A 21,064-nucleotide genomic window follows, 5' to 3' on the forward strand; every position below is an offset into this window, starting at 1 on the left:
GGCTCTTTTTATTTTGAATCAACAGAAAACAAAACTTAACAAGCAACAAAGAAGCAGAATGAGGCAAAGCACAGGGAATTCCGATCAACAGCAGAGGGCCAGGCGGTACTTACTATGGTAACAGGTACTCTTTAGCACATCCACCTCCTGCTTGTCACGCAGCCACAGGAGAGAAAGCACAGGTAGAGAGGCTACGCATCAGTCTCAGCCACTGGGTTACAGACAGAGGGCGGGCGGGGGGGAGGGGGGAGCCAAGGCCCCCAACAGGCAGGGGAAGCACCACGTACACGACCGAGGACAGACACGGAGGCCACAGGTCCCAGACACAGGCAGGCGGTCTGGGAGACCACCGGGGTCCGGCACTCTCCATGGACTCTGCATACGGCCAGAGAGTGTGATCCTGGGGCCTGGACATGACGGAGGACGCTTCCAGGGCAACCCAAGCACAGGAGGGTGAAGGAAATGTGCAAGCAGGGGGCAGTACTGACGTCACGGACGCAGGCAGGCTCTGTCCCCGACCATGCGCACCACACTTACAGGTCTGTGCCGCCTGCAGTTCCGACACGGCACAGAGGCGTGGGCACGCAGAGCCAGCGATGCACTGGCCCCATGCAAACGCACGCTGGCCACTAGTGCCAGCTCCACCCCTGCCACACTCGGCTGCTCTTCTCCCCCAGTCGGGACGCTTGGCTCCTCCCAGTGAGGCTGCCCCGGGCAACCGTGCACCCTCCCTCGAGGGGCGGCCTCAGGCCCACCCCCAGCCAGCGCTCACCTTCCTCCCGCTTGACAGGGGTGCTGGGGGGCGTGTGGGGCTCCGGAGGGCTCTTCTCTTTCTCTTCTCTCGTCTGGTCCAGATCCTCTGCAGACGCACACACCGCGGGGAGAGCGTGTGAAGAGCTGTGAGCCCCAGGGCCTCCCTGCCACCCTCCACCAAGGTAGCCAGGCCAGCCTGCCCTGCCCATGGGCCTGCCTCCAGGAGGGCACAGGCCAGAGCACAGAAGAGCAGAGCTTGCAGCCACCGTCCTCAGCTTTTCCCAGTCGCTGCCTGAAAGAGGATGAAGGAAGCCCTCGAGGACTGGGGAGTGGACCTGCATCTCGGGATCGCCAGAGCCGCCTCTGTGCTGTGCTGACCAGGGACCCCTGGCCGGTCCCCTAATGAGGAGTCCCTCCCCACATCCTCAGCATCGCACTGCTGAGGAAAGCCCAGGGTCCCAAGCACCCACGGCCTACCTGCCACTTCAAGGGACACTCCATGAGCACAATCTTGGTTTTAATCTTTTATTTAGAGCATTTTCTACCCATACTTTAAACCTTGCAGTTGTAGGGACGGCCCGGGAGGTCCCGTGGCTAAGACTCCACACTCTCGCTGCAGGGGGCCCAGGTTTGATCCCTGGTCAGGGGCCAGACCCCGCACGCCACAAGACTGGTGAAAGATGGAAAAGTTCAGTCGCTCAGTCGCGTCCGACTCTGTGACCTCACAGGCTGTAGCTTGCCAGGCTCTGTCCATGGAATTCTCCAGGCAAGAATACTGGAGTGGGTTGCCAGGCCCTTTCTCAAGGGGATCTTCCAACCCAGGGATCAAGCCCAAGTCTCCCACACTGCAGGCAGACTCTGAGCCACGAGAGAAGCCCCACTAAGACGGGCACAGTGAAACAGAATAGATATTAAATAAACGAAACAGATAAGAAACATAAAATAGACATTAAAAAGGAGTAAACTTGGCACCTGTAATGCATATTTTTTTCCTGAAGTAAAAGGCTCTAAGAACCAGAGAAAAAAACCATAGGAACTAGGATCCAGAAAATTCCAAGTCTCCCTCTCATTTAGGGAAAAGTGTATACCACTGTTACCGTAGTTCCTAGAGTCTCCCGTCTCATTGTCACGTTTTCCATTAATAGCTTAGGGCCAGTAAGTGCCGTAGGTTGAAAAAATTCACCTCCCTACGCCACCTAAGCCTACAGCTCCCTTCCTGAAGCCAGGTGTCTACACAGAGGCCGGCGGGCACATCTCTTGCCTGAGGACACAAATTCCTTTCACCAGGGAAAGAGGCCAGGGGCTTTCTTCCCCGCACTTCAGCCTGACACACAGCCTGAGTCTCACCTGCAGCAGACACCACCGCCTCCCACCACGCCAAGAGCTGGCAGCAGCGCAGGGCACGGGTCTGCTGGCAGGGCCCTGGCTGCCACTCCCACGCGGACAGTCTGAGCACACAGCATGCTCACAGCCATCGCCACACGCAGCCACCCACTCCCTCCCTCTAACAGCCCCTAACGGAGCCTGCAACGTGCGGAGGAAACTCTGTCTTGCGGTTAAACTCAAAAAAAAAAAAAATCCGGGTTTCCCAGACACTGGGAGAGGCCAGAGGGCAGACGCGCGACTCTGTGCACAGGAGCTGGGATTAGGCTACAGGACCAGGAGCTCAGGCCCACACACACGCTCTTCCTCTAAGTCAGTGACCAGGGCTGTGGCTCACACAGAACTTCCTGCAGGGCCGTCTGCACTGCCCCTGGGGCAGTCGGAATCAGCGTTGTGACCCAAAGATAAGGCTCCCCCGGCATCTACGTGCACAGTCTTAACCTGAACACACACAGAACAGAAAGTGACAGGCACTGAGGATCTAACACACTGAAAGACAACCCACCAGCAGCCCTTTTTCACAACCCGAGCTCCCACAGCAGCCACAGATGCAGCATGTAGCTGACCTAGAACAAGACTAAGAAGGAAGATTCAGTTGGGGGAAATCAGAGAACATGTCTGAAGCTGAAACGGCTCCCGGGACGGTCCCCATCGACCCTGGAGGGTCACCGCGGGACCTCCCCTCCAGGAGGGAGCAGTGTGCACACTAAGGCCGGGAAGAGCGGCACGAGCCTCCTGGAGGGGGCGTCCTGCCCCGGGGTCTGCATGGCAACCGAGCGACCCAGGGCACTCTGGGAGAGCGGTTCAGACCCCCGAGCCTTTGCGCCAGACACAGTGGAAGGCCAGTTTCTCTCCCGGCCGTCACAATGTCTGAGTCTGCTTTAAAAACCTGAAGTGTGAAACAAGCTGCTCCGGGAGGCTCTGGCTCTCAGAGCCATTTACTTTCCTCTGTTGCAAAGTAGTCCCAACATGCTTTACAAAGCCATGTGAGCTGCCAACAGGAAGACAGCCGCAGCCTGGGCCCCCTCTGCAGGGTGGGGGAAGGGGCTACGCGAGGCCCTGGGCCTGTGACCACGCCTGGCCAGGGAGCCCTCGGGGCTGAGAGAAAACCCTGTGCCCTGACGGCGGCTGAGATGAAGGTGGGGAGACTGGGTGCAGGGGTGTGGGTCAGACCCAGATGGGCCTCTGCCACACCCGGCCTTGTTCTGGGGAACAGGCTTCTCTGCTCTATCCGGTGAGAAAAGGCCCAGCTCTCAGGGTTACTGTGAGCTAACAGTAACCCTGAAACACAGGCACGCACAGCACTCACAGGGCCTGCCACAACATAACTGCTCAGCAACGACTGGAGTATGAATGAGACCAGACAGTTCAGAGAAGGCCCCTCCTCGGGGCCTACATACATCAAGGGTGGAACGTATATGAAAAGTAATACTCAAACCGGTTTGCCCACCAGCTATCCCAGGTTAATTGACGCGTTCTTCTTTGGGCGTCCTGAGCCCTCAACACAGACGGCTATCCAGCTAGGAGACGGGGCACTGCCCGGCACAGCCCGGAGCCTGGACGGGAGAGGGCCTGCCAGGGCTCCTGAGGCCGCAGAGGCCCACGGACGCCCTCCCTCCCTTCTCGCCCACAAGAGGCTTCACAGCAGCGCTGACAAGCAGGGCTCCTTTCAGGCCCTGCCTCGTGCTGGTGCGGCGCTTGGACCAGCGGGGGTCCCCCCACCCGACCGTGTCTGACCGCAGGCAGGACCTCTCTCACGCGAGGACTCCGGGCCCTCCCGACCAGACCAATTAGAGCCGTGATTACCCTCAACGTCCTCCGGGACTAACCGGGGGGAGGTCAGGACGTGCACCTGAAGCCCCCTCAGGACAAGGTGCCCACAGGCCGCAGCGCCTCCTCTGGGACCGCGAGGCTACTCACCTTCGGGGCCCTTCTGCTTGCGCTCCACCTCCCTGCGGTACTCCTCCAGCTCTCGGTCGGTGAGCGTGTTGAAGGGGTTGGGGCCGGTGGTGCTCACGATGACGTGCGGCTGGTATTCCTTCTCAATGATGGCCTTGGAGGCCGTCACTAGCTCACCCTGCAGACAGAAAGGGACAGAGGGTCTGCAGGGTCCCCCAGGACTCTCCCTCCTCCCAGGCGGGGCGGCAGCGGACAGACAGACGACAGGGGACACAGCACCCCGAGGGGCGCCTCAGGCTCAGGTGGGGCAGCAGCCTGCAGCGTAGAGGAGAAGCAGGACTTTGACGCTATGGACTGAAGGTACCGAGCGCAGATCCTAGGGAAGACCTCCAGATTTCAGGTGCAAAGGCACCAAGGCGCAGCTGGAGCGTGGAGGGCTCCCCAGGGCCAGGTCCTCAGACAGGGATGCAGAAGGGCTTCTCCAGCCCGTCGCCTTCCTCCCCCACAGCACTCGGGCAGGCGTGCTCAGAAACGAGCGTCTGCTCTAAAAGCACAGACAGCTCTGCTCCTTCGTGCATCTGCTGAGTAACTAAAGCCTGGAACTTGTTTCCAGACACGAAGAGGTGACAGCACGACACAGAACCCCAGAGCCTGTCTGAGGGACCTGGAAACTGTGAGGACTCACACGACAGAAGAAAGCAAGCTTGAGCACAGCGAAGCGCACGGCGGCCCCGGCTGGAAGGGGTAGGCCAAGCAGCCAGGCCCCACGGGCGGCAGCAGGCAGGCCGCCCCCAGGGACGCGGGCGGCAGGCAGGCCACCCCTGGCGCCAAGCCCACCCACACCTGTGCCCACAGCCTGCCTGCTTGGCCCCACATGCTCTGCACTCATGTCTGAGAAAGGCAGGCAGAACTCAAACACGTCCCGTGACTTAACGATAACTTTGGAAAACAAGTGAAGACAGGAGGAGCTGCGCTTGTTCAGACGTCAGGCCCGGCCTGGCACCACTCTCCCTGGGGGAGACACTGCAGGCAGAGGGCATGCGAGCGCCGGGCACAAGGGACAGAGTCAGGCCAGCCCGTGACATTCAGCTCACCAGCCAACTGCTGCCCCGGGAACCTGGGCTGAGGGTCACTGCCCAGCGACATGGACCCAGAAGGGGAGAAGGAAAAGGCTGGAGCCCGCAGCCTGTGCTCAAAGAGCCTCCAGATTCGAGATGAGCTGCCTAGATGGGAGTGGGGGGCTCCTCCTGAGCAGGCCTGACCCCAGGCGTCCTGGCTTTTCACCCAGAAGGCGCCTCGCCTCCCAGACCGTGATGGGGTCATCGTCTGCCCTGAGTCAGCTCTGTGCCCTGAGACAAGCCCCTCCTTGTCTACTCTCCCTGAGAGGGGCCTGCAGGCTGACCGCAGCTGAGACGGGCTGAGCCCTGGCGTCCTCGGAACTGCAGCAACTAGGGATGGCATCTGCATCCTGGGCTCACTGCCAGTGGGATGAGGGAGAGCCAAGCTCTCGGAGGAGCACTCCCGTTAATCTAACCTAATGTTCACAATGAGCGAAGGAATACAATATCAAGAAGCAAGCTCAGGGACGCCCTGTGGTCAAGCAAGGCCCTCCGTCTGGGACACCTGGTCCTCCACGTGCAGCACGGCTGGGTCCTGCTCCACCGGCAGGAAGCTCCCTCTTCCAAACTCCTCAGCTGAGGGCTGAGCTGCCTTCCAGAAGCTCTGATCAGACCCGGGGATAGGGGACCCTGTTACTCCAGAGGGAGGGGACACAGAGGGCCCCAGGCCTGCTGCTGGGCAACAGGGTTGAGGAACTGTGATGTGGAAGGGCCGCTCCCTGCAGCAGCCCCTGGAGGTTCTCACCCTTCCATCCTGGGAGCCACCACCACGAGCTCCAAGCAAAACAGACACCCAGCAACGACTTCTGCATCTGACCGGTGGGGTCTGGGTCGGGTGACAGTTCCAGCTCCAGAGCTGTGCAAACCTGGCCCAGTGCCCTGACCTGAGCACAGGTTTTCACCAGTGAAACCTATTCAGATCTGAGTTCACACTCCAGGTGCTGGGCCACACACATGCTTGATGGTCAACACCAAGTTCCCGAGCGAGTGCACCAGGAGGGCTGCAGGCGCCTTGCGTCTCCAGCGCGCAGTGGGGCACAGGGAGCCTTGTGCTGCACAAGCCAGACTGCGTTCAGCAGACGCACACCCCCTGGCCTCTAACAACTCAGCTCACTCATGACAAAATCCAGAGGGGAGGGCTGGCCCACCCAGCACTGGAGTCAAGTGTGCCTGCGGTCGGGCTCAGCGGTCCTCTGGGAATCAGAGCGTTGGGTGTGGCTGGGACCCGCTGCCCTGCTCACCAGGGTGTCAAACACACTGTCGCAGTGAAAATGAAATACGCTGAGTGGGAACAAGACCAGAGTGCAAAAGTAAGCACCAAGAGAGGGCAGTGGAGGAAAAGCAGGAACAGACGCCTGCACACAGGGACGCCAGCACCTGCCGGCCGGGAGCAGTGTCCACTCACGGCGAGCGTGTCCTCCACTGAGGCGGGGACTCCGGAGCAGCCAGGAACCTCCTCCCACAGACTCTCAGCTTCCCAGCCAGGCAGCCAACACTTTACGAAGCAGCCACAGGTGACTGTGACGCACTTGCAAGTCTGGGAGCACCACTGGGCAGAGCAAGAGCCAGACCACAGCTGCACGAGTGGCTGGCCACGCGTGTCCTCCAACACGGCTCAGAGGTGCACCCTCCAGACAGCCCTCCCAAGGCACAAACAAGCCACCAAGCGCAAAACAACGCCAGAGAGACACCACAGCAGTGACTGCCAGCTGGCCTGAGCCCACAAGGCCAGCGGGGGATTTGGGTTTCCACGGTAAGCGTCCTGGGCTCATGGACACAACACACTTTGATGTATCTGAGAGAAAAAACTGTGAACTAGTAAGATCACAACAGCTTATGGCCCAGATGAGCAACGTGAAAACACGCTGAGGGGGATAAAAAGATGCTGTCCTTCCTCGCCGGGAGAAGCTCCTCCAAGAATGGTAACTGGACATTCATTCTAAGGACAAGGAAAAATGGGACCCGTGGAATCAATGTATAAACGTGCAAAAGACTCACATCAGCACACGGGTTAGTACAAATCTGATTTCTCCGGCAACTGGAACACTGACAAATATCTGCATCTCACTAGAGATGTATTAATTGGGCCCTGAATATTCCCTTTGAACACAGGGTACACACAACTCAGCGGTGTCTGTCCTTGACACCAGCAGCCTTCAGTGTGCACACAAAGTTTCCCTCCACCTGGGCAGGTCATACAAGATACATTCCCCACTGACTGTATGTACCACAAACACAGAGAAACCACAATTTGGGATTTCAAATTTTGCTAAGTCCTTTTCCCCCTTGCAACATTCAAAACAATTATCTAGCGTTTTTTTGGTTTTGTTTTGTTTTAGGTAAAAATACTGATGGCTTAGATGGTAAAGGGCCTGCCTGCAACATGGCAGACCCAGGTTCGACCCCTGGGTTGGAAGATCCCCTGGATAAGAAAATGGCAACCCATGCCAGTATTCCTGCCTGGAGAATTCCATGGACCAAGGAGTCTGGTGGGTTATGGTCCATGGGGTCACAAAGAGTCGGACACGACTGAGTGACTAACACTTTCATTTTCACATTTCATCAACAAGGGTTGGCAAAGACTGTCTTATTTCCCATTCCTCTGAAATGACAGTTTTCAATCATACAGCCTTCGACTGCCACGTTCATTACATCCAGATCACAGCTGAGCAAGCCAAGAAAGGAGATCTCTCTAGAGAGCCGCCACACTGCTCGTGGTCGAACCATGAGGCTTCTGCAGCTGGCACCTTGTAACAGGCACCAACCAAAGTCACGTGCAAATCTTGAGAAACATCACCAAGACCAACCACTTCTCAGCACAACATGAAAATGCTGAAAAGTATAAAAATAACCTCACGTAAAATGTTTAATTAAAGAAGAGAATGGGCAGAACAGAACCTTCTGTACAGTCTCGCAAACAGCTCTGAGACTCATTTAAAGCTCCCTGGTACCTAAGGCAACAGCAAGCGCAGCAAGAGGAAAGGGGCAGGGCGGGTAACAAGCAAGGGGTGCCGGCGGGCAGCGGAGGGGGGCGGTGAGTACCTTTCTAAAAGAGAGAGACTTAGCGGGACTAAAGGTCTGCTCTGTGCGCTCGAGCCCTTCGATTCTTTCCGTACAGTCAGAGAGGGGTGCGTCCTGCAACAGTAAACTGCGTGGTCAGAGCCCACCAGGCCCAGCCGAGCACATCGCCCAGAGCGCAGCACAGGGCAGCAGAGCGCATGCAGCAAGACGACACCAGCAGCCTGGGCGGGGGGTGGCGCTGCGGCGTGCAAACCCGGGCCACAGAGCCGACCGCGCAGGCCCCCACCACAGACAGCAACCGGTCCCCTACCTTGGCAAGTCGAGTCTAAAGCATCAGGCCGCAACTTAACTGCCAGAGATACCTACCTACACAGTCATCTTCAGGACGCCACGAGGGCAGTCCTCCTACAGAAGGGAGTGTAAATGTGCACCACACGTACAGGGGCCTGCTGCACTTCTCCCAAGCAGCATGCTGTCGTGGACAGCAACACAGACAAGAGCCACCGTCCACCACACCCACCCTCCTCCCATGTGTCCCACAGCTCCCGCGGGAGCCAGGGAGACCCGGGCCCAAGCAGGCAGCCTGCACCGCCCTCACCCAGGCGTGCACGACGCGGAGCAGGCTTGGGGGACACGGCCCTGGGCATGCTGATGCTCGGGCTACAACTCAAGGAAAAGGGGCCGATTACTTCTCACCACAAAGCCTCTAAACGAAGGGAACTGGGTGCCTAGGACACTTACCTCACAGTCATCCTCTCCCAACTCAAGAGTAATCTGGAGTAGGCGGTCACAGAGTCACCACCCACTAACGGCAGAACCGTTCTGAGCGCTCACCTGGACAAGGCTCCTGTCCATCCCCACAGCAGACAACACCTGGGACTGGGGTCCAGCCGTCTTAATGTCCTGCAAGTTCTGCTCTCGGATCTGAGGACAGCAAGGAGAGAGACACATCAACAGTGCAGAGACCGCTTGCTGCGCCTGAAGCTGCTGCGCGCTCAGACCCCCGGCCACGTACAAGCTGCTCTTCTGGGCTGCCCTGCTCCCCGGTGGGCCCTGCACGACTGCCCTGCCCGCCTAACGCTGCTGGTCCAGCCGATTAGCAACTCAAGACTCAGAGGGTTGGACGGACCCTCCAGACTTGCTACTTCTTCTGGACAAGTTCGGCAGGCGTGGCTCTCACTGTGCTCGCTAACTTGAGGGGAGACACCCTGTGCGCCCATCTTCTGGGGACCCTGTGAACACTGGTGGATCTCACGTTCCAACACACCAAACATTCACAACTCTTCAGATGGGCCTGGCAAGACAGGGGCAAAGGCTCTCTCGCCAGGGACAGGCTCTGACTTCAGCCCTGCCCTGTTCAAGCACGGGGCCCAGAAGCGCCCACTGCTCACTGCCGTGCACAGCACAGCAAGTGAAGGGCGGCCCCGGCAGTCATGGGACAGCTGCAGCCAGCCTCCCAGCCCCACGCGGCCCGCCCCACCCGGCCACCTCCTCCCACACACGCGCTTCCAGCGAGTGCTGGCAGCGGTCAGTACGCACCTTGTTCCTCATCTCCTGGACCTCCTTTGGGTTAGTGTTCAATGGGACAAACAGGTTAGGGACAGCAGAGGTGGAGGCTCTGTGTCCATCCTCTTTAGCCCACTAGAATATCAAGAGCAGGCGAGAAGTCAGAACCGTGACAACAGTAAGCGACACCGCGTCCAGCCTGTCCAGCTCACCTCACACCTGGCCATGCACTGACCCTCACAGAGAACGAACCACTGGCCCCACCGCAGCACCACTGCAGTGGCTGGACACCAGTCATGCAGGGAGCCAGCGCTGGGACCGACTGGCAAGGCCCGTCAAAAAGCCCAGCTGAAACCCAGGCCACGACAGCGGCTGCTGACAGAGCAACACCCCATGATGGCCTCGGACCGGTCGCGGAGGCCCCTTCGGAGCACACCGGTTCACTGCTCGCAGAGACCCCAACACCAGAGCCGGAGGGCAGCGTGAGATGACGGGGTCATGAGAAGCGGGATGATGCACCTGGCCTGGTGAGGGCAGACTGTGCGGTGAGGCAATAGTGGGCATCACCAAAGTTGGCATCAAAATAAACTCCGCATCAGAATGCACTGTTTGCGTAGCCATTTCAACCCAAGAAAATTACTGTGTGAAGACTTATGCAGTAGGTACTGGTGGAAGAGTCTGGTGATGTCAAATACTTTATATAGTTAATGCTTCTCTGGGTGTTACAACAATGTCCCACACAAACATGAAGCGCTCACGAGTCCGCACTGGAAGACCGTTTTAGATACCAGTGCATATTATCAGCACACTGCGCCTTTCATGCATACTTTTTTTTGGCCCTCCAATCAAAGATGAGATTTTTAATCAAATTCTAACCCCCAGGCATGGGTTGGCACTGAACACTAAAGCAAGCCCGTGGCAGAGAGCAGATGTTATGCCTTTCGAGAGGCAATAAAATAGCCATAAACCAAGAGATTCTGAAGAAAGCAGTGAAACTGTCCAATGCTGGGCCGTGGTGCAGGCAGCACGGGATGGGCATGGGCTGCAAGGTACTCACTGCCGTTATCTCCTCAGACAAAATCAACTCCAGCTTCTTATCACACACAATGCTTAGTCAGACATTAAAACAATCACCTCAGAAGCTTGAACATGGTAAAAAACTTAAGAACAATTATTATACGTTAATATACCAACCTGGGAACACTGCAAGGAACTCGTATTACTCCAGAACAGTAAGAAACAAGTTTAGAAGCTGAACAGAGTCTCCCCTTCAACTTACACAGTGACTAAGATGCCTAAAGCAAGTTAATATTTTTTCAAGCAAATAATAAATAAGGCTCAAAGCTGCCGTGACATATACACTTAGGAAAAATTCCTCACAGCAGTTCAGCACTCTGTATGTATATGGTCAGCAGAAAGTCATTTTTAGGCCCACTCCCTTTAACAAGTAAACTAAATCAGGAACTAAACAAATAAAATGAAAATAGAAAAAAAGGGACAGAGAGAGAGAGAAGGAAGGTGAGGAGGCAGGCAAGAGGAGACTGGCTCCAACATGGAGCCCGGCCATGTGCACGCAGAGTCTCTGCCTCGTGACACGCTCCTCAGGAGCACAGAGGCTGTCTCACCAGCTGTGCCTCAGGAGACACCAGGCCCACCTGGGGAGACAGAACGTACTTCTTGTAAATAAACTATGAAGCAGGAGCCCCCTCACGAGGGAAGCAGGACGGCCCACTGGGCTTGCGTGGGGTCCCGTCTCTGGACCTCTAGGTTGGTTTCCCCTCTGCTCCTGCGGAACTAACCGCACAGAGATGCGTGCATCCCGGCCGGCGTCCTCGCATGAGGCCCAGCCTACTGGGATGCAGGGCCTGGTGGAGCGTCCAGGGCCAGGGCTGCCCAGAGACATCTAAGCACCAGGACCACGGAGCAGCCTTCAAGGCAGCGCCCCTCCTGACACGGAGCTCGCCTCCCGACGACTGGGGCGGGACTGGGCCACGCCGCACCCAGCAGGAGCCAGAGACTCCACTACGGCTGTCTACTCACATGCAACAGTCCATGCAGAAGGGGGCGGGCTGAGAGCGTTCGGAGGCTCTGGGACGACAGCAAGCAGGGGAGGTGGTGAACGAGAGGGCCAGCTGAGAAGACGCCCGTGAGACATGAGGGAAAACTGCTTAAGAAAACACTAGGACTTTAAAGAACATGCCCGAGTTAGCAACTAAATCAAACAGCTGAGCTTACGACATTAAAACAGCAGGCTATGCTCCAACTACATCTGTGTCGTGAAGTATTAAATATTCTTCAAATGCGGTTTGAACTGAATGACAGCTCCCACTTTCAGGTTAATCCACGCAAGTGATGCGGTATTTCCGCTGTGCACAGTTAGGTAATGCTGGAATTACCACAGAAGCACAATGTATCTTAAGCAGTTTCAAGCAGACAGTATTACTTGAATTATAGCTGAAGCAAAAGTGGACCTGAATTCAAGCTGAAGAAGGTTAATGAGGAACGTCTGCCTACAATCGAGGTCAGAGGGTGAGAGTCCCAGAGCCTCCGAAGCCCCAGCGAGCCGACTTGCTCTACGTCATCTAACTATGAACAGTAAGTAGGCACAGACCAAGCAGTTGGTAATACAGCTTGGCACGCAGACACCGGACGAGAGAGACTGCAGCAAGGGTGTGACGTGATCGTGCGTAATGTTCGTCCACACCTTAGTCTTCGCCTTGGGACTGCTTCCGCTCTGCCCTTCCTCAGAAGCATCGTCGCCCCGGCCAGAGTTCAGCCACCTTGTCTTCTCTCGCTGTTGCCTCTGAAAACTGTGTCTGAGAGGGGAGCAAGTGCCCAAATCACCGTCACTAGCAAAGGAGTAACCTGTGACACTGGCAGGAACCTCCACATCGCTGTATTTTTTAGATTTCTCTCTCAGAGCAGGGTATCGGTAAGGGTAGCCAGTTCTATAACCCTAGGGGCCGAAAAGAAAGACACAGTCAATATCCCAGATCTCCAATCAGTGTTTCCCTTTAGAAAACTGGAAATGCCTGTAAAAGTGGAGAATACGCACACCCTGTGTACGTGGCTGCCCAGGAGAACGGCAAGTACGTTCACAGGTATGGAAACGTTAACAGCAGCAGTATTCCCAAAGCCCCAAAGTCAAAAACCCTGAAGTCCATCAGCAGTAGGAGGGATGAACTGCGGTCCTCTCACACAGCAGAACGGGACACACTGGGGAGAGCGCGCAGTTACCAGGGGAGACGTCTGCATGAGTCTCCGCCAGCACGACGCTGAGAGAGAAAGCCCAATGTGAGAGAACAGCCCATACGACTCCATTTACAACAGGAGGAAAACCAGTCTGCGCTGTCAGGAGGCGGGACAGGGCTCACCCCTGGGACGTGGTAAGAGACTCAAAGTGGGGACAGGAGGTTCTGGGTGCTGGCACTGGATACAGGTGCTGGTTACACAGCGTGTTCCGTTCTTAAGAATTAATACAGGTACCCTCTTCTGTGTTTATATATATATATATCAAGAAAAAGTTAAAATTTAAAAGGCAACCTGGGTTTACCTGCTGCTGGCTACAGAACAAGTTATATTAATCAACGTAATTAACACTTTTTTTTTTTTAACCTTTTCAGTCTCAGTTTAAATACCGTGATAATCTTTCAGGAAGACCCAACACCTCAGACAGCTGGTACCTGGCAAAATCACCTCACCTCTAAATGCAGCAGCACTTGAGTGAGCCTTCAGCCCTGGTCTCCTGCACCTCACAGCCCGCAGCCCGCTAATTCCCGCCTCTGTAACAGCACCGAGCCCGTGTGCCCCCTGTGTGCTGACCCCACAGACAGCATGTCCAGGCCAGGATGGTGCCTCATTTACCGGGCTCCAGAGCTGAGTGTCCAGGGGCCTGACCAACATGACAGTGGCCCCAGGGCCCCACCTCCATAAGGCCCCCACCTCCATAAGGCCCTTCCCCTGTGCTATCAGCGGGACCAGGGCCTGCTTCAAGATAGAAGCATCCGGCCAAGGTGACAGGCTGCGCTGCAGGAGAGTGCAGCGCCCGCCCTGAGAGGGTCTCCTGGTCCACTGCTGGCGCTCAAGGAGCAAGCTGCCTTGACACCTGAGCGGCGAGAACATTAAGTCCGCCCACCATGTGCAGAGTCTGGAAGCGGACCCTCCGCCATGAGAGCCTCCTGCTGAGAGCCCAGCCCAGGCCAACTCCCTGGCTGCAGCCTTGGGGGGCCTGACTCCAAGGACCTGACTCAGCCTGGACTGTGCCTGGACTCCGGACCCACTGTCACAGCTCAACCAGGTGGTTCACGGCACCTTCACTGTGAATGACAAAGGGGATTCAGATTTGAAAGGATCACACAGGGCTGGCAGCAAGGATGAGTCAGTGGCTACATTCTACCTGTCAAGCTACTTCAGAAACGTTGCTCTAAATGTGGGAATTCCCCTTTCCCTCTGGGTGATCCTCCTCGTTGGAGGCCACCTTTATTACCAACCATTCCCTTAAAACAGTCAAAAAACGGTGGTAATGAGCCCCGAGTGGAGTTGGCTGTTGTTTACTTTTGTTTTGTAGCTGCACTCAGGAAGATAGGTAAATGTCTTCCCTTTTTAACACACTTTTTCCCCATTTACAAACATGCTTTGTTGAAGAATAATAAAAAGTAACAACTCAGCTACAAAAGACTGTCTTCTGAAAAATACAGTTCTTAATTCAATCAGGTTTCCTCTTGCTGAAAGTCAGGGCTCTTGAGTAATCTTCATGAATTCCAAATAAACCATCCAGGACGTCACGAACTTTTATTCTGAGGGGGTATGGGTTTTTTTCTTTATTCTTCCTCTTTAAATGCCAGACCAAAATCAGAGCAAAACTCAGACCTCAGACCTACTATATGTTAAAAATTGGCTTTATTCCTTCTTTTGAGAAGCTGGAATTCTATCTTGATTTTTTGGGTAACAAGTGAGCATTTCTTCTGTGTATGCCAGAAGCATTTCTGACTATCATATGAAATATTTCTTACAGTGTGAGAATCTTCAACTATTCTCTGACTGAATTCTCAGCAAACATATACAGTTGATCAGAATGCTAAATTAAAACACAGACTACAATCAGTGACTGCTGTCCAAGTTTATTTCTCATAAACCACAGAGCCTTCTAATATTAAGAATAACCTGTGCACATTAAGGGCACCGAATAAAATACCCTTGATGTAATCTCGCTTATCTTCTTTCATCCTGTATCTCCCCCCCAAAGTAGAGTTACCAACTCTAATTCTCTCTTCCGGAATGTACTAAGTGCAAAAGATGTGGCAGGCTGGTGTTCTCTTGCTTTTTACTCCTCCCTCCCATTCCCACTTGGCTTGCAGGTGTAACAGCAGGGAAAGGTCAAAGTGTCTGCCCAAGGGAGAGCAGAAGGCACAGTGAGACTGGGGCCCCACGACCCTTGCTTTGCCCGGCCCCTCCAGTGCCGGCCTCCGGGTCAGATGCCAGGGTCACCGTCCCCACTCTCAGCCTGCTCTGGGTGACTTTCCTGAGACGGCACTACCCTGGCCTGCCACTTCCACTGATCGTCTCCATGAGCTTGATTCCGTTCCTGTCCCCATGCCCAGTCCTGGCTCAAGCCCCATCTCTGTCCCTGCAGCTGCCATTGTGCTCCGTCAGGCACACGTCAAGGTGCTGGGCTGCATTTCCCGACAAGGCCATGAACTCCCGAGGGCAAGACTGTGTCCCCGCTCACGGCTAGAGTAGACAGTCAGTCAGTGCAGCCCACCCTCCCTGAGCAAACGAGCTCAGCAGTTAGGAGAGTCTGCTCTCCATTCATCACCCTCCTCAGCCACACCCACGATGTCATCACTGCTTAGCCGTTCACTCCCAGCTCTCTCTTTACAGCAACATTCTCCTAAGCCAGAGAACTTAAGGGAGAAGAACCTTCTGAGGACACTTAGCACATGCTGAACCAGACCCATGAGTTCTTCTCTTCAGAAAAGTGAAACTTCCTGCCTCGTGAAGCCACCCATCTCCACCAAGACCTGGTCGAATAGTGGGGACTCATGTGAAGCCGGCACCAGCCCTTTTGATGGCTTCTCTGGTCCACACGCCCACTACTCAATGTCCACGTGGCCGTAGGACGGACTCCTGAACCCTATCTCAGAGATGTGACGCTGCAGCAGGAAAAGGCCCAGCACCGAGCCACTTGCCTTTACTGAGGTTGCTTCAACCCGAACATTTAAACTGACTGGTGAGATCAGAGACGGACCAGAAAGGCACGGTTCCGGCCCCTCGGCCAGGCTGCCCGTCATGCCCGCGGCTGGGTCTCCAGTCGTGCCCATGGCCATGTTACAGTTGCCTCCCATTTCCCAGCATAAGCTGTCATGCTTTGACCTCTTCTTTGAGGTCACTCTCAAGGGTTACCCTCTACAAAACTCTCCTCTATGATCCTCACTGCAACCAGACAGACCACATCCTGCCACAGACTACTTTAACATGCCTATTAAGCTGAGAGCCCCATGGTCACGCTCTGTACCACACTGGGCTCCCTGTCCCTGCAGGAGGCAGCAAAGGGCCTCCCACGCGATAGACCAGCAGCGAAGTATGTAAAACACAGCAGACAGGGCCCACGTGGCTAGAATTTACTGTTATAACAAACAAGACGCTCGGCTGGCTGACTGATGCAGAAAGGCCCCCTGGACAGCTTGCTTTTGGGCTGACGGGTCCTGAGCTGACCCCGCTACTCGAGGACTCAGTTACTCAGCTAAGTACACTATCCTCTGTGCTACTATGCCCACACAGTCCAAATAATGCTATCTTTAAAAACAGGAAGAGACAAGAAACCCTCACCTGTGTATCCAATCACAACTTAGCTGAGAACTTAAACTACCCTGGTACATGTTCATGGTTCTGGAGACTGAAAGCGTTCTGACACTGCCTGAAAACAGTAGTTTCATAAAACCATCTCACTAGCTGTGAAAACACCGGCATGTGTGCTCTTAGGATGGAAGCACTCTTACCAGATTGTCCAGCATCCGCATGAGGGCTTCAAACTCCTGCTCTCCAATCTGCCACTTGGGCGGTGACCCGCTGCCGTCCCCCGCCGGGGACCCCGGGGCCCGGGACTTGGCTCTGTACTTCCCGGGGTCCAGGAGGACTACATTGTCCGGCCCTCCCGCACTCGCCAGAGTTCGAACCTTTTCCAAAACAAGCAAACACAACAGTTGGAGTTCCTTACTGATCAAGCAGGTCAGATGACTCTGAGAGATCACTTCAATAGAAAGGGAGGTATCAAAAGACCAAATCACTGCAAGAATAAAAAACGCGAGATGGAAGCGACAGATAAATCACAAGACTATTTTTAGAAATTTGTCTTCAGCATGAAAAAAATATTGGTCACTCATACTTGAAGAATAAATGGGAAAACAAAGCCCCTTCCAAGGTCATATAAAGGAGACTGGCGGCTGCTATTACACAGACATAAGTCGGGGTAACTACACAGACGTAAGCAGGGTAACAACGAGGAATGTGCAAATGGGGAGCTCAGCAGACCTGGCATGAGCAGCACCCAGAGCTGGGAGCTGCGGCCTAGGCTCTACTCCCTGCACCCACTCTTCAAAACAGGTGCCTGGGTTCAAATGAAATGACCCATAACAACATAAATAAGCACCTGATATCAGGGCCAATATACGCTAGCCCTCCATAAATGGTAGCGACTTACGTATTTGAAAAATTAAGTTAGAAATGACCAGACCACATGGAGTGGCCACCGCCTACCTGGATCTCACACGCAACCACAAGGTTGTGGATGAAATAGAAGGCCTCCTCAACGCTCTCTCCAACAGACACAAGACCGTGATTCCGGAGAATAAGAACCTAAGGGAAGAATCAGGAAAGTTCTAGGGACCAGGCAAGAAGTCAGATACGTTTTCTTCTTCCCCCGATAATTTAAATACCAGATTAGATGCCTACTGACCTTGCTTTTAGGCCCCAAATTTTTCTGAATTAAAATTTTTTCTTCCTCATCGACCAGAATCCCATGATAATCGTGATATGCCACTTCTCCAAGGGAAAGTGCCTCCGGGGAGATGGGCAAGAGTCCACATTTCATCGCAGAGACCTAGAGAACAGGCGGCAGCATCAGTGCAGGCCAGTCAGGGGTGCCCACAGACTGACGACTGGCAAGCGCGCTCCTCAAACTGCTCTCAGAAATAAAGGGGCCCGTGAAATTAAGATGAGCCTTAGGATTACTTCTGGGTCTTATTACCAATCCATACTTTAAAAAAATCAAAGCCACCACTATCAAGAAGACTTCAAAAAAAATTTCACATCTTTCTGGATTTCTCCCACACTGACTATAAAGAAGTGAGCTCAGATTTAATAAGATTAGTCCCAAAGCTGCTGCAGGGAGAAACAATGGCTTCCTCTAAATGAGGCACAGTGCTGCAAAGAGAAGTTTCTGAAGAGCTGAGAGGTTTTTGTGTACTTTTCACCTTAGTTCGTAGGTGTGATAGGAACACCTGAAAATCAGATAAAAGGAAATGTATAAAGGTTTAGGGTAAGTATGCTGTACAATTTCTCTACATTAATTTAAGCGAAAGATCTAAGTGTCCATATAGCCCTTGAGTTTAATTTTCCAAACTGACCTTAGAATATGCTAATTTTAAATGTTTTCTACCTAGACAGACTCCAGAGACTTAAATTATAACTGCAATAATTTCTTACAGAGAAGTTAATCTAAAAACACAATACCCCCAAAAAAGGCAATATCATTATTTAATTCCTTTCACAGTTAACAGTTTTTCTAGAAGATATTTCATTACAAAGTAAAGTTACTTTGTTAAGTTTTTAAACAAATTACATGCTAGATATTTGTAACAACCATATTCTCAAAGGTATCTCTAACAGTTCCTTTAAAAGCATGGATTTTTCTGGGTTGGAAGACCGATATCACTTGGAGAATGATATCTAATAAACTGATGCCAACATTTGATGTATCTTCAAAGTAAAGCATACAGACCAGATTCTCACATGCATCCATACAAGCAAAGATTTATGACATTAAAACATCTGGACAGAGTAAAATTCAGTATTTCTTAATCAATGAGGTCATCTGTCAAACCAACCCAGAAAGTCATTAAAATACAAAACTGGTGATAAAAAGCCAATTCCAGCTAGCTCTTGAGTGTTTGGCTCTCACAGGGCTGTACTAACAACCAGAAAGCGTACTTTCATACTGAGGGGTCTGAGGCTTTGTCAGGCGGCCTGTTTGTACCAGAGGGCCCAGACTTGGTCATCAGCATGGGCAAGGCTCCTGGCCAGCTCAGGGCTGGAGCTGAGTCTCCTCTAACGGCCTGGACCAGTTACATCACACAGCTCACAAGGTCTCAGCTCCCCAGCCAGGGACTGAGGCCAGGCGACAGCGGTGAGCACATGGCGTTCCACCCACTGGACCACCTAGGCCCTCCCCGCCCGTCTCCTTACTCCTCCCGAGTCACGATCCAACCTAGGTTCCGCTGACTCCAAGCAGGTCATCTGTGGACAGCTGGCTGGGTTTGTCTCTAGGCCTCAACCTTTCCACCTATACTGGGCTTCTTCCCACAGTTCATCAAGCAGACTCAAGTCTCCTATACCTTACTAGCCCTTCCACAGGGAGGAGCCCCCAGGCCCTCCATCCACCACCCACCTCCCCGACTCCTCTTCCCACTCCTCCTCTCAAACAAGGAGTCTCCACTCACTGCTGTCACTCTGCACTTCCCACACAGCCTCCCAGGCACTGAAGTGTCTCTCACTCCCCTCTTTAACACACCGATTCTCTGTTAAGTCTTAAGACATTTTCAGATTTATTACATTTTTCAAAATTAGATAGCTGGGCTTCCCTGGTGACTCAGCGGTAAAGAAAAGAATCCAACTGCTAACACTGAAGACATGGGTTCTATCCGGGAAGACGCCACATGCCTCAGGGCAACTACGCCCGTGGGCCACAACTCCTGAGCCTGTGTTCAAGGGCCTGGGAGCCGCAGCTAGGGACGCCGGCACCTCACTGCGACTAGGGAGAAGCCCACGCAGCAGCGAAGGCCGGCACAGCCGAAAGTAAGATAGATAAAAATAAAATCGCAAAAAGTGACGTTTAAAGAAGTTAGTAAACGGACCCCTTAAATACGTATATATACATTCGTTCTTTTAAGAAAGTCGCACAGTAGGAAAAGTCTTCTAACCCAGTGAGAGGAAGGGCGCCGACTTGCTGCGACGAGAGAGGGCAACGTGAGGAAAGGTGAAGCCCTGCTCCCCGAGCACCCTGCGACCGCAGGCTCTGCCAGAGCAGCACACACTCACCGCGGCACCGGCTGGCGTGTGAATGTGCACGACACACCGCACGTCCGGGCGTGCAGCATAAATGGCAGAGTGCAACGTGAAGCCCGCCTGGTTCACGCCTAGATTAGTGCTCCCGCGGTCTACGATGTCTCCTTGTAGATTGACTTTAACCTGCAGTAAGAAAACAAACTTCAAATATCATGAGCATTTCAAGTTGTCCTAACGAGAAATTATTTAAAACAAAGTTTAAAGCATTAATAACTAGAAGTTTTCCTGTGAGTTAATCACACAAACAGACTTTGCCCTCTTTCCTGAATTTTACATGTCTATGCGCAAGAAGACCAGGACATTCTTACCAAACTGGAGGCAGTCACTTCACTGTAGAGAAGTCCAAAAGGTACAATGAGGAAATGCTCCTGCTCAGAGCTCACTCTGGTCTGTGGGGAGAATTACCAAATTAGCTCAAAACTCCTATTCAAATTATCTGCATCGCTTCCCGTCCATAGACTCACAAGTTTTCTGTGAACATTAGGTGTGCTACACAGGACTGCACTTAATTATAGGGCCTATCACAAAGCTAAGAGGTAACTGGAAAGCCTTCTATTAGTATGCTGTTGTAGCTTACTAGGTACATAAAGTGTGCCTTGATCATATTCACGATAATTAACCTTATGAGGAGAAAAACCTATAGACTACCAAACCAGTACCATGTGTAAAAAGCTGATCTCCTCAAGGGTGTAATAATGAAAACCAAGAGTTACTTTTTAAAACTCAAAAAAAAAAATTTTTTTTAAAGCACTCAAAACCTAGAGGATGGTGAACAGTCATGAAAATCAGATGAGAGAAAGCGGCGCTGCTCTGCGTGATGAGGAGGCTCTACGCTTTGCGCCCTCGCTCCTCAGGCCTGGTTCTGCCTCCACAATACAGCTCTCTTTCAACAATTCGTTCGATACAGATCGGTCACATATGATGGATCTGTGCGAGATGCCAGTTATGTAGTTAAGGGAGGGGAAAAATGAGTCCTGTCCTACAAGAGGAAAAAAAGAGTCCTGTCCTAATGAAATGTAGTCTGATTTTTAATCATTTGGGAA

The 21,064-nt window shown here is 53.4% G+C and overlaps 1 protein-coding gene across 6 annotated transcripts in view; it reads right to left on the bottom strand.

Moving 5' to 3' along the window:
- ADD1 (adducin 1) overlaps positions 1-21,064 on the bottom strand; it is an 88,014-nt gene that overhangs the window by 3,232 nt on the left and 63,718 nt on the right. The window contains exons 5-16 of one of the 6 annotated variants that reach the window (XM_068975126.1): positions 20,330-20,410; positions 19,995-20,144; positions 17,635-17,778; positions 17,436-17,534; positions 16,679-16,855; positions 12,385-12,636; positions 9,714-9,815; positions 9,009-9,098; positions 8,196-8,288; positions 4,057-4,213; positions 773-859; positions 114-147 (exon numbers count right to left, since the gene is read on the bottom strand). In XM_068975126.1, coding sequence (XP_068831227.1) covers positions 114-147; positions 773-859; positions 4,057-4,213; positions 8,196-8,288; positions 9,009-9,098; positions 9,714-9,815; positions 12,385-12,636; positions 16,679-16,855; positions 17,436-17,534; positions 17,635-17,778; positions 19,995-20,144; positions 20,330-20,410 — 1,466 coding nt within the window. Of the gene's footprint in view, positions 1-112; positions 148-772; positions 860-4,056; positions 4,214-8,195; positions 8,289-9,008; positions 9,099-9,713; positions 9,816-12,384; positions 12,637-16,678; positions 16,856-17,435; positions 17,535-17,634; positions 17,779-19,994; positions 20,145-20,329; positions 20,411-21,064 lie in introns of those variants that run through there. The other 5 variants (XM_068975123.1, XM_068975121.1, XM_068975127.1 and 2 more) reach the window with 5 other exon arrangements.

The sequence above is a fragment of the Capricornis sumatraensis genome, chromosome 7, assembly GCF_032405125.1.
Source record: "Capricornis sumatraensis isolate serow.1 chromosome 7, serow.2, whole genome shotgun sequence".
Classification (NCBI taxonomy): Eukaryota; Metazoa; Chordata; class Mammalia; order Artiodactyla; family Bovidae; genus Capricornis; species Capricornis sumatraensis.